This window comes from Lepidochelys kempii, chromosome 2 (genome assembly GCF_965140265.1).
Source record: "Lepidochelys kempii isolate rLepKem1 chromosome 2, rLepKem1.hap2, whole genome shotgun sequence".
Lineage (NCBI taxonomy): Eukaryota > Metazoa > Chordata > Testudines > Cheloniidae > Lepidochelys > Lepidochelys kempii.
Genome location: NC_133257.1, coordinates 189,327,275 through 189,343,393, shown reverse-complemented (window position 1 = coordinate 189,343,393; position 16,119 = coordinate 189,327,275). Strand labels below are relative to the sequence as shown.

Below are 16,119 nucleotides of genomic sequence, written 5' to 3'. Positions count from 1 at the left end.
TGGAGAGGTATTTGGTCAAGTATTTTCCTGGTTTTCCACTGCTATAGTTTTTGCATGTGGATAAACCATTTTACCCCTGAATCAGTATTTGCTCTACTGATTTATTTAACTCTTATCAACGCCTTTTATGATTGTCAGAAAATGATTGTTTGCTTTAGGTGTTGTCTGTGTTTTGAAAGTAATTTGTTGCTGCAAACTCGGAGAAGTTTTATGAAATGCAGAAATACATAATATAAATATATACGTTGTGTAATACATTGAAAATTATAACATTTTATATCAAAATCTTTATTCTGGTGCAGCAATATTTGGGCCATAGTTAAGACTGAAGCTGCCATTCCCCTGGAAGCATAATTTTTACTACCACCCTGAAAAGAAACTGATTTTCCTGAAATTTTGCATGTCCCATCTCATCCTTGGGTAGAGCTTTTTTGGAAAGTTTGGTAGGAACCAGGAAAGAAGGTTTAAAGTTATGGCATATTGGAAATGTACTTGTCATTTGCTTGTTTCAAATATTTCTTTTTTTTTTTTTTGGCCTCATTAGATCTTTGAGGTGGCTTGGCCTATAAATTCATTCATCTGTATTCGTTGTAGGCAGGGTGGATTTGATTTAAATCACTAGTCAGGAAGACTCGATTTAATCATGGATTTCTACATAAAAGTGCATTCTTGTTGGTTGTTATAACCTTAATACATATTCTTCACAACTCAGAGATAAATGTAGTTTTCATTTTTAGAAGGTACGTACTATACACTTTTAAAGTGATTTATATTGAAAACTTTTCAGATTAGTTTTACAGTTATATCAGAAAATGAATGATTGTTTGGTTATTTCAGTTACCAAAGGTAATTGAAGCAAATATTTATGAAGTCATTGGGAGGTGAACTATCTCCAATTCAACAGGTTAATCATTAATATTTGGAGGTTTTTCTTGCCATGCTATATTAGGAGGAGAACATCACCAGACAGACATTTAAATTGTTTTATTTAACTAAAACAATAATGTTATGTATTCTGGATTTTTTTCTTCAACAGCAAACATAATATTTTAACAAAACAAACATATGAATTTTTGAATTTAGTTAAACATTCAAGTTTTTTAAAATCAGGTTTGTTTTTGTTAAAATTGTTGAACTAAAATAGTTAAATGAAATATTTAAAAACAAAAATTAAATAGACTGTGTCAGCCAGATCAACATGAGAAACTTAAAATATTGGCTTCTGCAGCTAACTCGGTCATCTTCACCTTCGTTTTCCTGTTTGTTCATAATCTGGAAAAGAAAAACAAGCTTTCCTGCTTTTTCAGCACCCAAACGGTTTCTCAACTTGGAATGAATTAGTCCAAAGGAAGAAAATATTCTTTCTACACCGGTAGAAGAAGCTACTGCTGTTTAAAAGTGAGATCATCACCTCAACAGTCTCTGAATCAAAGTGCTTAAGTGACTTCCACCAGTTCACTGGGCTGACTTTCTTTAAAACATCATCAGCAAACATATTACTTGAATGGTTCACCCTTAGCTTTGAAGTTTATTATAGTTGGCATTATGGAGGGATGATGGCTGGATGTCCATGTCATAGCCAACTCTTCTTCAGCAGTTAAGGTCTGACCCTAGTACCTAGTATTGAGAATATTTGCAAGAAAATAAGCTGGAGATAGTGCTTGCCCCATTTGTTTTTTTTTAATGCTTGTAATTTAACTCTGTCATTGCATATTTCTCTTTTTAAGCTCTCATTTGGTTCCTTCCAAATTTCAACAGCGTCAGCAATAAAACAGCTATTTCCCTGCATTTTGTTCAAGGCTACAGAAATAGGCTTCAGGGTACTCAGCACGTGTTCACCGTTTCTCTTAAGCCCAATGTTGAGAACTTTGGCTGTGACGGTGCCATCTATTTTCTCACGATTTTGTTCACAAACTGTCATCAGATTTGGCCAGTTCTAGACCTCGTTCTCAAAACAGTTCTACTGAGTTCTACTACTGAGTTCTATTGCATGTCTTGTGGGAGAGTTAGCTTGGTTCCTTCCACTTTTTTCAGAGCAGCTGCTGCAAAGTGGTTGTTACAGAAGTATATTGCAATTTAAACATTAGCCTTTATTTCTGGAACACTGAAGTCTTTGGCAAGGAGGTGCATCAATTGAGCACTGCAACCATATGTTATTAGCTTGGGACTCTTTTCTAAATAATGCCTTCTCATTTTGGATACATTTGCAGCATTGTCTGTGACCAAGCTGCATCCTAGACATTTGAATTTTTTAAAACAGTTTGTTATAGCTTTTACTGCTACTTCTTGTAACTATTCTGCTGTATGTGCATTTCCTGATATATCCATTGTTTCTGTAAGGTAAATATTCCCTTCTTCTGTTGTCACACAAGTACATACAACAGGATCATTGTGGACATTGCTCCACCCATCAAGACTCAGGTTAACAATTTCATCCTCTAGACCTTCTGCACACTGCTCAATTTCTCTTTGATACACTTTATCCAGCAATTTGCCTGCGATATCTGCTCTGTTGGGTGGACTGTATCCTGGTCTTAATGACTGAACCATGTTAATGAAGTGTGGGTTCTCAACCACACGGAAAGGAGAGTTTGTTGCGATAAACAAACCGGGCAATTTTTTCATCAATTACATCTTTTTGTAATCTGCTGGTTCTTATCACAAATTTATGTTTGTTTCTGGATTATGGAGATTTTTTTTTCTTTCTGCTACAGGTGATGTACTGTGGCTATGTGACATACATGAAGTGACTGAAACTCTGTCATTGACAGATAATTCTGTAACTATAGAAAATGGTGATGATCTTGAAGATGGATAGTCTTCAGAATCCTGTATGTTGAGAATGGATTCTCCTAAACAAAATAAGTCAATGCAGTTATTTAATTATTATTCCCATACTGCTCACTTAGTATTACTCATTGCATTCACTGACACTCAGTACTACTTTAAAGGTGAAATTGTAAAAGGAAGATCTGCCTATTTCAGCTATTTATTTTTTTTATCACAACTGCATCTAAAATGATGGTACCATAGAGTAACAACTATATTTTTTGCTCAAACATGAGAATTCAAGAATAGTCCAGAAGGAAGACAGCCAGCCCTTAAGAAAGAAGTATGAAATAAAAAAGTTTACCAACCTGAAGATCCTGCGCATTCAGACATGTTCCTTTCATCATCTTCAATATATATTTGGAGCTGTTTAGAGGTGCTAAGCACCCTCAGCTTCCAGTGGGTCCAAATAATGGGCAGCCGGTTGGTACTTTGTGCAGTTAAATGATGCCACTGTTAGGCTGAAAAAGGGTTCATTCCTATCAGTCCTCTGATGGAAGAATACGGTTTGTTTCCGGTTTCAGAGTAACAGCCGTGTTAGTCTGTATTCGCAAAAAGAAAAGGAGTACTTGTGGCACCTTAGAGACTAACCAATTTATTTGAGCATGAGCTTTCGTGAGCTACAGCTCACTTCATCGGATGCATACCGTGGAAACTGCAGCAGATATTATATACACACAGAGATCATGAAACTATACCTCCTCCCACCCCCCTGTCCTGCTGGTAGGACAGTGGGGTGGGAGGAAGTATTGTTTCATGATCTCTGTGTGTATATAATATCTGCTGCAGTTTCCACGGTATGCATCCGATGAAGTGAGCTGTAGCTCACGAAAGCTCATGCTCAAATAAATTGGTTAGTCTCTAAGGTGCCACAAGTACTCCTTTTCGGTTTGTTACCGGTGGCCTTGAGGAGTGATATCAGTGGGCGAGGGAGATCAGTGTTGCTTTGTGTGGGTGCAAAGCTTCTTTCCCAACAAAAAGACAAACTGAAAAGGAAAATCCTTCCCCATTCATATAGAGAAAATCATAGGGCTTTATTCTGTGACAGACTCAGCCTTCTCTGGATTTGGAATCTGTCCCACTACCTGGGAAGGGTTTACCAGATATAACTAGCTTTACTCTAATAGGTGAAATTGACAATGTTTGCATAAGCGCTTGGATTTTGATTACTTTTTATATTTAAACTGAAGAAAAAAAGGTTCTTAAGAAGCTAAACTCAGACATTTTGGAACCATTGCAGGCTTGGGTATGGTAAACCTACATGAAACACTGACATCTTGTTGCCCTTTGTGCTCAAGTTGGCTCGTAAGATCAAAGGAGACTTTGCCTGGCATACACATGGAATGTGTCAGGATAATATCTGATGCACTTCTGTCACAGCCCATATTTAAAATATGCAAGTCAGAGTGTTTGTGAACCAGTGTATATTCATCTGAGATATAATATTCATGAGAGCACTCAGATTATATTATTTGTTTAGATTTATTATTATTACTATTTTTATTATGAAATGCATCTTTACAGAAGCAGAATCATACTTAAATGGAGAAGAAACAAAACAGAATCTCAAATAAGATCCAGCTTGAAAACTATGGGCCAGATCCTAAAGTGATGGTAAATCGGTGTAGCTCCAGCAATTTCAATGGAGATGCACTGACTTACCCCAGATGAGGATCTGGCCCTACAACAGAGGGTCTGTCAGTGTATGTGTCTCATTTTATTCCATGAGATAATATTTTAGGCTAGCATTTGATAATGAAAATGTTTTAAAATAAATACGCATTTTACTACCCTATTGGTCGTATCTGTATTTGGGTCTCTTTAGTACAGCTGCACAAACCATTTGTGATATACAAATTTATATTGATAAACCAAATTATTGATATACAAAATGTAATATCTTACTGTGCACAAATTATCTTCAGACAGAGTTTGATTTTTATACCCTTGTTCAGTTACTCAGGCCATGATTCAGTATGCACCTAACTTTAAGCATGGGAGTAGGCCCACAGAAGCCAACGAAAGACTGTTTGAACTTAAAGTTAGGCATGGGCTTAAGTACCTTGTTGAATCAGAGTCTCAATGGGTGGCTTATGTGACTATATTTAAGTTTATATATCGCTCACTCTTTGGTAAGGTACAACTTCTCTGCCTAAGTTTCTCTGTAAAATTGGAGTAATGTTTACCTCACAGGGGTGTTGGGAGGATTAGTTTACATTTCAAAAGCGTTTGAAACATGACAACTGTGTATAGATACAAAAGCTTAAATTCTTAGCAAAGACGGGTGCTTTTGGGAGCCTCCATATTTAGGTGCTCAGCCCAAGACAACTTTTAAAGGGCCTGATTTTTGGAAAGTAGTGGATACCCCACCCTAAAAATCAGGCCTCTTTAAGATGACTCAAATCAGGCACCCCAAAAATGGAGGCACCCAAATCATTAGTCACTTCTGAAAAATACAGCATTATATTACACATAGGCGCTGACTTCCTCAGTTCCTGGGGAGTGCTCGACCCCTGCCCCACCCCCACTCCGCCCCATCCCTCAAGTCCCTGTCCCGTTTCTTCCCACCCCCTTTCCCCGCCTCTTCCTTCACACAGCTGAACAGCTGATCTTGGGAGGCACTGGTGGTGGGGTGGGGGAGGAGCTGATTGGCAGGGCCGCCAGTGGGCGGGAGGTGCTGGCAGGGAGGAGGAGGCGGCGCTGATCCGCGGGGCTGCCAGTGGGTGCTGAGCACCCACTATTTTTTTTTTCTGTGGATGCTCCAGCCCCAGAGCACTCATGGAGTCAGCGCCTATGGTAGGCCTAACTGTTTATGCAATAAAAGACGAAAAACCTATAACTAAATATGTGACGGAGCCTTTTGTTGTTTGCAAATTATGTATACTATAATGCTGCTGATTGGTTTTTCTAGCATGTAATGAGTCTTTGTTGCCATACCTTGGGAGTTTCCTTTCTTGTAAGAATTTTTAACTACTCAGAGGCTAAAACTACAATGAGGCGTGAACTCTCAAATAGGGAAATAAGTGCTGGTTGGTGATACTGATTTCTCTGCTTTTGTTTTATTTCATCCTTGCGTACAGAAGAATAACATTAATTATAGCTCTGCCCAGTATACAATTTCAAGTTCTGGTGACTCACTGTGCAGTAATTTAATCAATAGGTATTCTAAAGGTCTCTCACTATATAGACAAAACTACCATGAAAGTACTTGCTCTGTATCCTACAGTTAATCCAAGTTATCTAAAGTCAACAAAAAGAGACCAGATAGATGGTATGTACTAAAAATACTTCCATTTCCTCCATGGATGAGAAGGGTCTTCATTGTTTGTGTATTAACAATGCCTTACTTGGCCAAAGCAAGAGAAAGGAAGAGGATATTTTACTACCTTCTTGTGAGACATAAAGACGTAGACCACAAATAATGTAGCAGCCCCACTCTCGAACTTGAAAAATCTAGCATGGGCAGGAGGGAGACAGTGTATGGATGATGCTCAATAATGCCAGAGCTGCATTAGGGAAATTTTCCCCCATAAATATATCTGACACAGCTTTAGCAATTTAAATCTGAATTTGTCCAGTGCCTGGACATTCCTCTGTGACCTAAGGACCCTAAATCACTACTATATCTCCACAGTGACATTCTGTGGAGCTGCAACACATAAAAAGCCCATTCAAGGCCTGATACAAAGCCCACTAAAGCCAATGGCCACTGACTCCAATGAGCTCCTGTCCTAGTCTTCTTTTGTTGACTTTAGTCCTGGCTAAATTAGACAAGCTATTGACTTCATTGGGCTTTGGATCAGGTCCTTTATGCAGCTTCTGGGGTGATCTCAGTTGTCTTCCCACTCCCCAAAGGAAATCTCTAACCTCAGGGACTTCACCCAGCGATCCTACCCAGGACTCTTCCTAGATAAGATACTACCAATATTAAGAAAAAGAAAGAAAGGGCAAAGCACCCATAGACTTCAGAGGCAGCAGGATTTAACGTATGTGTTCTAACATCCTCAGATTTCACTGCACATGCTATGTCTACACTGCAATTAGATACCCGTGGCTGGCCCATGTCAGCCAACTCAGGCATCCGGGGCTGAGGCTACAGGGCTGTAAAATTGTGGTGTAGACATTTGGGTTTAGAGAGGAGCCCAAGCTCTGGGCTCCTCCCCGCTCACTCAGGTGCCAACCCAAGCCCGAACATCTACACTGCAATTTTTAGTCCTGCACCCCAAACCCAGATAGATGACCTGGGCCAGCCACGGCCGTTCTGCAGGTCTTTTATTCCAGTGTAGATGAACCCTTAGGAACTGAATGTACTGCAAGAGTCCTCCTCATAACACAAGAAGCGGGAAGCTTCGGGTTTACAGGCTGCCGAGAGCCCAAGTGAACGTTAAACTGAGTCTTTGATTCTAGGACTCTGAGCCCAAACTGATGGAGGTAGCTTAGGTCCAAAGTTAGCTGAGCTGCTCAATAAAACAGGAGGAAGTTTGCCAACTCAGTGCCACTCCTGCTTCTGTTAAGTAAAGAGCCTTATTAGCCCGGCTCATTATGAATACAAGTGAAGTGACTAACGATTGTAGCCACTTGTTATGGAAACATAAAAAAAGGGAGTGGGGGAGTGGAATTGCTGTTATCAATAGTCTGGAACCCAAGAGAAAAAACTGTTGAAACACTGCCCGATTGTCAACTAAACTCCATTTACTTGATTTAGCAAAGATAGAGGATGACTTCTGCCTAAGCAGGACAGAGTCAATCTGCTACAAACATGGAAAGAGTTGAAACCATGACTGTGTAAAATGTTACTGCATCTTAAAATTGAAATCCCCTTACCAACCTTCACAAAAAATCAGTCTTCAGAGATCAGCATCCAGGGGCCTTTCATGACAGGGTCAGATTGATATGAGGGCACAGGAAGAATCTCACCTTGCTTCATATACCAGGGCTCATATTAGACAAGGATACTCCCACTGATTAGTAGAATACCCCGGGAGGTGGCGGGGAGAGAGGAGGGAGGCTGGTGTGGGACTCCCAATACATAGAGGTTCAGGAGCATCATAAAGTAAAGTGATGGATTAAGGTGAACTGTGACACAGATCAACAAAACTGCAAGGCTCCAAAATCTTGATCCAGAGCCCATTGAAGTCAATTTAAAAAACTTACTAAGTGACACCAATGACCAGCAATAGATCAGGCCCTAAATGTGCTAGTGTATGGCCAGGGATTAGGGTGCAAAGGCCTCTGGAGTATAGATGCCAAATTAATCTTTTCAACCGTTCCATAGTCTCTTGGTATGTAGTCTCTAGGGTCCACAGGTAGGCACAGAATATATGTTCTGTTCAAACGAGAATTTACAAAGCCTAATAGAAATGTATCCACAATGTTTATTAAAATGCTTTCAGTGGAAACAGTTTATTTTCAAGGGGATAAAGCAGGTTGCAACCTAGACACTACAGCATCCAGTTTTGAGAAAGAATAAACTCGTAAAAACACACACGCCCACACGCTCTGGAGTTACCGGATTCTGTGGAACTATTATTGTCATTGATTGCAGCTAAGTCACCAGTCAGATCTGTTGTGATTTATATGTTGTTGGTATTTAGGGTTTTATGTGTGCAGTGTAAATTGTATTAATTCTTTCACATCAACTCCCTCTTTCCAAACACCACCCCTTGGCACCGTACATGCTGTCATTTCAAAGCCAGCTTCTGATAAAAAGGGGCTGCTTCCTTCTACGTGATCAGAGGAAGGTGGCAGAAGTGACGACGGGCTTTGCCAGTACTTCAGGACACAAGACCAGAAAGGATCATGAGTCAGCCAGCTGGTGAGTTTTAAAACTTCGTAAGCTGTAAGACCAGTGTATGCGCAGGAGTTGCTTTTTGGCAAGCTCCTGCACTAAGAACCTGATCTGAAGCTATTTGTAATGTGTCTAGTTAGTGTGTTTGTTGCTGGCAACACATGTTCATTACAGAGGAAAGGGAACATAAGCTGATGAAGTTCTGAGACGAGTCTGAGCTTGCTATATAGAATCACAGAATCATAAAACTGGAAGGGACCTTGAGAAGTCATCTAGTCCAGTCCCCGGACTCAAGGCAGGACTAAGTATTATCTAGACCATCCCTGACAGGGGTTTGTCCAACCAGCTCTTAAAAATTCCCAATGATAGAGATTCCACAACCTCCCTAGGCAATTTATTCCAGTGCTTAACCACTCTGACAGTTAGGAAGTTTTTCCTAATGTCCAACCTAAACCCCCCTTGCTGCAATTTAACCCCATTCCTCCTTGTCCGATCGTCAGAGGTTAAGAAGAACAAATTTTCTCCCTCCTCCTTGTAACAACCTTTTATGTACTTGAAAACTGTAATCATGTCCCCTCTCAATCTTCTCTTCTCCAGACTAAATAAACCCAATGTTTTCAATCTTCCCTCATAGGTCATGTTTTCTAGACCTTTAATCATTTTTGTTGCTCTGCTCTGGACTTTCTCCAATTTGTCCATATCTTTCCTGAAATGTGGCACCCAGAACTGGACACAGTACTCCAGTTGAGGTCTAATCAGCATGCAGTAAAGCGGAAGAATTACTTCTCGTGTCTTGCTTACAATACTCCTGCTAATACATCCCAGAATGATGTTTGGTTTTTTTGCAACAGCGTTACACTGTTGACTCATATTTAGCTTGTGGTCCCCTATGCCCCGCAGATCCCTTTCCCCAGTACTCCTTCCTAGGCAGTCATTTCCCATTTTGTATGTGTGCAACTGATTGTTCCTTTCTAAGTGGAGTACTTTGCATTTGTCCTTATTGAATTTCATTCTATTTACTTCAGAACATTTCTCCAGTTTGTTCAGATGATTTTGAATTTTAATTCTATCCTCCAAAGCACTTGCAGCCCCTCCCAGCTTGGCAACGTCCACAAACTTTATAAGTGTACTGTACTTTCTATGCCATTATCTAAATCATGGATGGAGATATTGAACAGAATCAGACCCAGAACCTATCCCTGCGGGACCCCACTCTTTATGTCCTTCCAGCATGACTGAACCACTGAAAACTACTCTCTGGGAATGATTTTCCAAGCAGTTATGCACCCACCTTATAGTAGCTCCATCTAGGTTGTATTTCCCTAGTTTGTTTATGAGAAGGTCATGGGAGACACTATCAAAAGCCTAACTAAAGTCAAGATATACCACATCATGTGTTCCCCTCATCTACAAGGCTTGGTACCCCGTCAAAGAAAGCTATCAGATTGGTTTGTTCTTGACAAATCCATGCTGATTGTTATTTATCACCTTATTATCTTCTAGGTGTTTGCAATTTGATTGCTTAATTATTTGCTCCATTATCTTTCCAAGTACAGAAGTTAAGCTAAAGTTAAGATACATACATTTCTTCTTCACTCCTTTTCCTGTTTACACAGAGTCGGAGGGGTCCAGGATTCTTTGCCTGTCTTTCTGGTCCATGTCCTGGGTTCATAGGTCTTGGAGTTCCAGCCTTTTCTCTTCAGGCTTTTCTTGACAGAATCTTTCCATCATATATCCCCTCAGTCTTCCATGCCATTCTTTCTGTCCTCTTCTGCCTGTGGTTTCTGTCCTGGTCGTTCTGTGCTGGTCGTATTATGTGTCCAAACGAGTTCTCAAGCCTATCACTGAGAGTCCCAAGTTCATCTTTCCCCGACTTCTTCCATGCGCAATCTGTCTACCAGCTGTTTGCCTGCCATCCTCCTTGTGTATTATTTTCTACTACTATCTTCTTTTCTTTCATCTCTGTAGGACTGACCATTTCCAAACCATAGAGCAGGCAGGGACAAATACACCCAGCATGCACTTTTCCTTTCGATTAGTTACTGAATTGCTGGTGCCACAGCACTCCTGGCACCTCTTTCACTGCCGCCCATGCCCAGTGGGTTCTTCTTTTCAGTTCTCCAGATCTCCCTCTAATGGCCCTAAGTGTACTTCCCAACTATACAGATTTTCTTCTGCTTCAGTTTCTCTCCTGCAATTTCGGCGAACAGATAGATATAAAATATATGCACCCACTTGCATGTTTAACTCCCCTTTTCCTTGTTAATAAGTTCAGTGCAATGATGAGTAGCTTGTCATTGTCACTGAACTGTTTACAGTACAATGGCCCTTTGTGCTGCTTGTTATGTAAGAAACTGGGCTGCCTTACAAAATACAGATCCTGAGGTAAATCATCACCTAACAGAGTTCAAGTTGTGCTACAGATCCCCATGGGCAGGCTTCAGTGGGAAGTTCTTAGGGACTCTTTCATCTCTGCTGCTTTGAGCTTGGCTCCAAGAAGAAGCCTGCACACAGGTCCCCATTGTAGTGGTAAATGATTGCTATTAAATCCGGATAGTAAATTCTACAGTCCAAATTGTAATTTGTCACCTGGTCTGACTCTAAACCATCCTACCAAAGCTTAAAGGCTCAATTCCACAATCCAGAAGCTCTCCTGAGTAATCCTTACTCCCACTGAAGCCAAACACATGCCCTCTACCACCCCCATTTTTAAATTAATTCTGTAACTACTAGATTTAGGAGCTGTAAGCATTAAAATGCTGGGCCTAACAGTGAGCCAGATCATGATCCCAGTCTGTGTATGGAGGGGTCCCTATGCATGTGGCTCTCCTCCCTTGTTCATGGAAGGTGGGTTCAACTGCCTCCATGGTACCATGAAGTCACAGAAATGAAGGATTAGAAGGGACCTCTAGAGGTGACTAGTCCGTCCCCAACCATGCTGAGGCAGGACCAACTAAACCTAGACCATCCCTGAGACGTGTTTGTCCAACCTGTTCTTAAAAACCTACAGTGATGGGAATTCCACAATCTCTCTTGGTAACTAGTTCTGGTGCATATAATTAGAAAGTTTTTCCTAAGATCCAGCCTCAATATTCCTTGCTGCAAACTAAGCTGGTTACTACTTGTCCTGCCCTCGGTGGACATGGAGAACAATTGATCACGGTCCTCTTTATAATAACCTTTTTCATATATGAAAACTGTTGTTGTGTCTCCCCTGTGCCTTCTCTTTAGACCATACTCAACCCCACCCCACTCTACCATACAGTTCTGAGCCTTCTCCTTGCTTACGGTGTTGTACTACCTTACCCAAAGAAGGTAGTACGCTGCTAGGTTGAGAGACTAATTTGTGGAAACCTCCACAAGGGAAATCTCATGGAGATTTTCAATCTAAAAACCCTTTCTGTGTCTTTTGCCACATGAAGGGACAATCTTAGCCAGTGTTTGGAACTGTTTGCAGCTGCCGTGAACAAAATAATAAAGAGCTAAGAAAAAACGTGTATTTCTATCTATTTAACTAACTATGCAGATGCGTACTCACAGGATAGAACCATGTCAAGCCTTTAGTATGTGGAGAATATTTCTATTATATCTACTCTCTCTCCCCCTCCATTTTTCTCTTTACCTCTTCTCCATACATGTTACATCAAAAAACTATCTTACTAGAACATTGCAAAGTCAAGCACTCAGAAGTTAGCAAATGCCAAAACTGAGGCTGCAAAAAAGATTTAAGATTTTCCAAAAGAATTCAGCGTGAGGCAGACACTTAGCATGGGAATTTTCAACCTGAATGGTTTAAAATTGGCAAAATTATAAGCAACCATAAACAGAGTCTCAGAATAGGAAGTGTTGAAAAACCTTAAATGTAAGATGTGTAACCAACTCTGCTTATAATTATTATTAATTGTTATGCAATTATTATGCTTATTATTAAAACATTTACCAGGCAAAAATACACTGAGATATAAATCGAGCTCTCAGGTATGCTCTGAATGCACAAACAGAATCAATTCAGTTAACCAAAAAAACCATAAAGAACATACATAAGGTAGGAAAACAGAGACTTAAAAGATTATTATAATGATTAAGTTAAAAAACCTCTGGTAACTGTAAACTAATACTATCCCAATGAACTTCAGGAAATATGATGTAAAACTATCCTATAAATAATACGCTATGTTCTATAAATAATTTTTGATTGTGACTTCCAGTTAATCCACATTTGTGACCAAATTATCAAATTATACCTAAAAAGAACAGGAGTACTTGTGGCACCTTAGAGACTAACAAATTTATTTGAGCATAAGCTTTTGTGAGCTACAGCTCACTTCATCGGATGCTGCATGAAAGCTTATGCTCAAATAAATTTGTTAGCCTCTAAGGTGCCACAAGTACTCTTTTTCTTTTTGCAGATACAGACTAACATGACTGCTACTCTGAAACAAATTATACCTGTTTGTTTGCTTATACATAATTTTCTGAGGGAGCCTAGTTGTGAGAATTCAGCCCTTGTAACTGCATATCTTTGTTCATGTGAAAGGACTTTGTCAATTTGAAATCTAGACAATTTAAAAAATAAAAATCCTTTCAACCATTAAACATGCACTTGAGACCCTGCCAATTTTTATCATTTTACAGTTATATTTTCCCATATTTAAAAATGTTTTTCTCTCCCTTGTTGCTGTTTGAAAGACACAAACTACAGGGGACTCTGCATAGCTTACTAAGACTGTATCTTCACTGCAGAGTTAACTCAAGTTATTTACACCCGAGTTAACTCCTCTCAAGTTAGCCTAGCTTGAGTGAGAGCAGCCGCATTGCGAAATCTCAGTTGTGCTGCACAGAATGATTGTGTTAGCAGCTGATGAGTTGCGCTGACTCAATCTGCAGCTTCTTCCCCCAGACGGGCCAACCAACTTGAGTTGAAAGCACCACCACACTCAAATGAAGGGATATTGTGTGTGGACAGGACTGGAGTTAGACACCACGTGAGTTATAACTCTATTTAACTTTGCCGTGAAGCTCTTGCTTCGTACAGGAAATAGTGAAACTGGTTCTGTATAAAGAGCTGCAAAAAAAAAACCACAAAGTAAACAAAATGGGAAAACAGGCACAAATATTTTTCTGTAATCCTCTGATATAGTCATTGTAGGTCTGACTTGTCACATTAAGGAGCTTGAGAGAGTATGCTGGGGTCCATTTAAGCTGTCAAATAATGTTTGGGAAATTATCAAACGTTTCCTCATGCAGCTGTTGGTCTGATCCAGATGAGTCAATCCCTAACTCTGTTAGCATCTAATTTAGTACAGCTAATACTGACTGGGCACTAGGTTTATTTCTTAGATGTTGTGACTGGTTCTTGCTTACCCTAATGTCATGTTCCATGATGCAGTTAATGTAGCTACATCTGTCCAACCATCCTACAGGATCTTTTCTCTTTGAAATTACCCCCCTGGCCTTTGACTCTGTTCTTTTTCTGCTGCCATGAGAACCTTTTAAATTCCTGGTGTGACAGGTTCAGTCACAGAGACCCCCTTGGGACTGTGACCTGATGTGCTGAATTTACCTCTGAGCCTGTTTTCTCTGCCAGCTTGGGACTCCAGAGTTTCAAGTAATAACAGACAGAACAAAGTAAGTTACCAAGCAAAATAAAACAAAACACGCAAGTCTAAGCCTAATACATTAAGAAACTGATAAAGGTAATATCTCACCCCCAGAGCTGTTCCAATAAGCTTCTTTCACAGACTAGATTCCTTCCTAGTCTGGGCCCGATCCTTTCCCCTGGTACAGTCCTTGTTCGTTCCAGCAGGCATCTTACAGGAAAAGCAAGGGCTTTCTCATGACTGAGACCCCTTTTGTTCTGTTCCACCCCCTTTTATAGCTTTGGCACAAGGTGGGAATCCTTTGTCTCTCTAGGTCCCCACCCGTCCTCCTAAATGGAAAAGCACCAGGTTTAAGATGGATTCCAGTACCAGATGACATAGTCACATGTCCTGTGAGACCCCAGCCTCCATTCTTCCAGGCCTGACTCTCACCAACGCAGGAAGGCTTACAAGTAAACAGAGCCATTTACAACCAATTTTTTTATTCCATGGGAGCCATCAAGATTGTAAACCACACTTGGCATAATTGGCCCACACTTTGCATAATTACAATAGGACCTCAGAGTTATACTTCATATTTCTAGCTTCAGATACAAGAATGATACATTCATACAAATAGGATGAACACTCTCAGTAGATTATAAGCTTTGTAATGGTACCTTACAAGTGACCTTTTGCACGAAGCATATTTCAGTTACATCCTATTCACACTTCTAAACCTATTTTTATAAAGCATATGGAGTGCAACAGCATACCTGGATCTTCCACACATGCTTGTCACAAGTTATGCCTGCCTTAGTCATAAGCAACCAAGATTTACACAGTAATTATAAATGAGTATTTACTGGAAGCTTAGAGTGTAAATAAAAACTGCATCAGTGCACTTAAATAGAAAGTTACCTAACCTTTTTCTTGGCACTCCTTGGTTTGTGTTGTCACACCTTTGCAATCTAACAGCAAGAGACCAAGGTATGAGTGCCCCAAGGAAATTCATTTTAAATATGACTGTGTTAGCTTTGTTCTGCCATTGCCAGACCCCTGTGATTTTTTTTGCCTCTTGTAGCAGAGTGGATTTGTCTTGATACCATAGCTCTGAGCCTCAGCTGCAGCTAAGGGGCACCCATGCTGCTCAGAGGGTGGAGTACAAAGGTGCTTCTTTACCACCCTTCCCCATTCCTGGGCACTGGAATAAATTAAGAGCAGCCTTAAGGCTGCTCTAAGTTACACTGGGTGCCAAAGGCCCCAGAGGGCTGTTATGACAGCTGGAGACTGCTGGGGCGCAAGGATGGCCTGCTCAAACTCCCTGCACTCACCGCAGAGTAGGATGTGGTGTAGGGGCCACTATGATGAAAATGGCTTTCAGGCTGCTTTGCTCTGGGTGAGTGTCACAAAGTTGTCTTAGTGGAGGGAAGAATTGGGGCCCCTGTGTTGTTCAGTAATAGAACAAAAACTATCAGGAGGAGTTTTTTAGAATGTGGCATCTGTATGACTCATTGTTTTACTAGAGGTAAACAGGAATAATACTACTAGGGTGAAATCCTGGCCCCATTGAAGTCAAGGGCAAAATTCCCCTTGATTTCAGTGGGGTCAGGATATCACCCGGGCCTTAAAGTTTAAACACTGCCCCCACCTAGTCTGACAATACATTTAGCTGAGTACCGTTTCATCACTCTAATGCTCCCTTTGTTTCTTTGTTGGTCAGGGTGTTCCCGGGTGAAATGTTTTTCAACTGGTCATGAGCACCGATTCCCAAATGAGATTTACTAGTGGTAATAGTTTACAAGGGCCCAGTCCTACATGGTGCTAAGTGCCTTCTGCAGTGTCCCGTGGGATGCTGTTTCCCATTGCTCTGAGCTCCCAATGATATCAGCACAGTCTAATTCATTAGGAACTAAGGATATT

General features: G+C 40.5%; 2 protein-coding genes across 2 annotated transcripts in view; both read left to right on the top strand.

Annotated features, from left to right (window-relative positions):
• Positions 1–8,607, top strand: part of TMEM42 (transmembrane protein 42) — a 30,776-nt gene extending 22,169 nt beyond the window's left edge. The window contains exon 4 of the mRNA XM_073333142.1: positions 8,526–8,607. The gene's annotated coding sequence lies outside the window, so the exon portion shown is untranslated. The remainder of the gene's footprint in view (positions 1–8,525) is intronic.
• The window catches only part of TGM4 (transglutaminase 4), a 46,397-nt gene continuing 38,833 nt past the window's right edge, over positions 8,556–16,119 (top strand). The window contains exon 1 of the mRNA XM_073333138.1: positions 8,556–8,644. Coding sequence (XP_073189239.1) covers positions 8,629–8,644 — 16 coding nt within the window. The 5' untranslated portion in view covers positions 8,556–8,628. The remainder of the gene's footprint in view (positions 8,645–16,119) is intronic.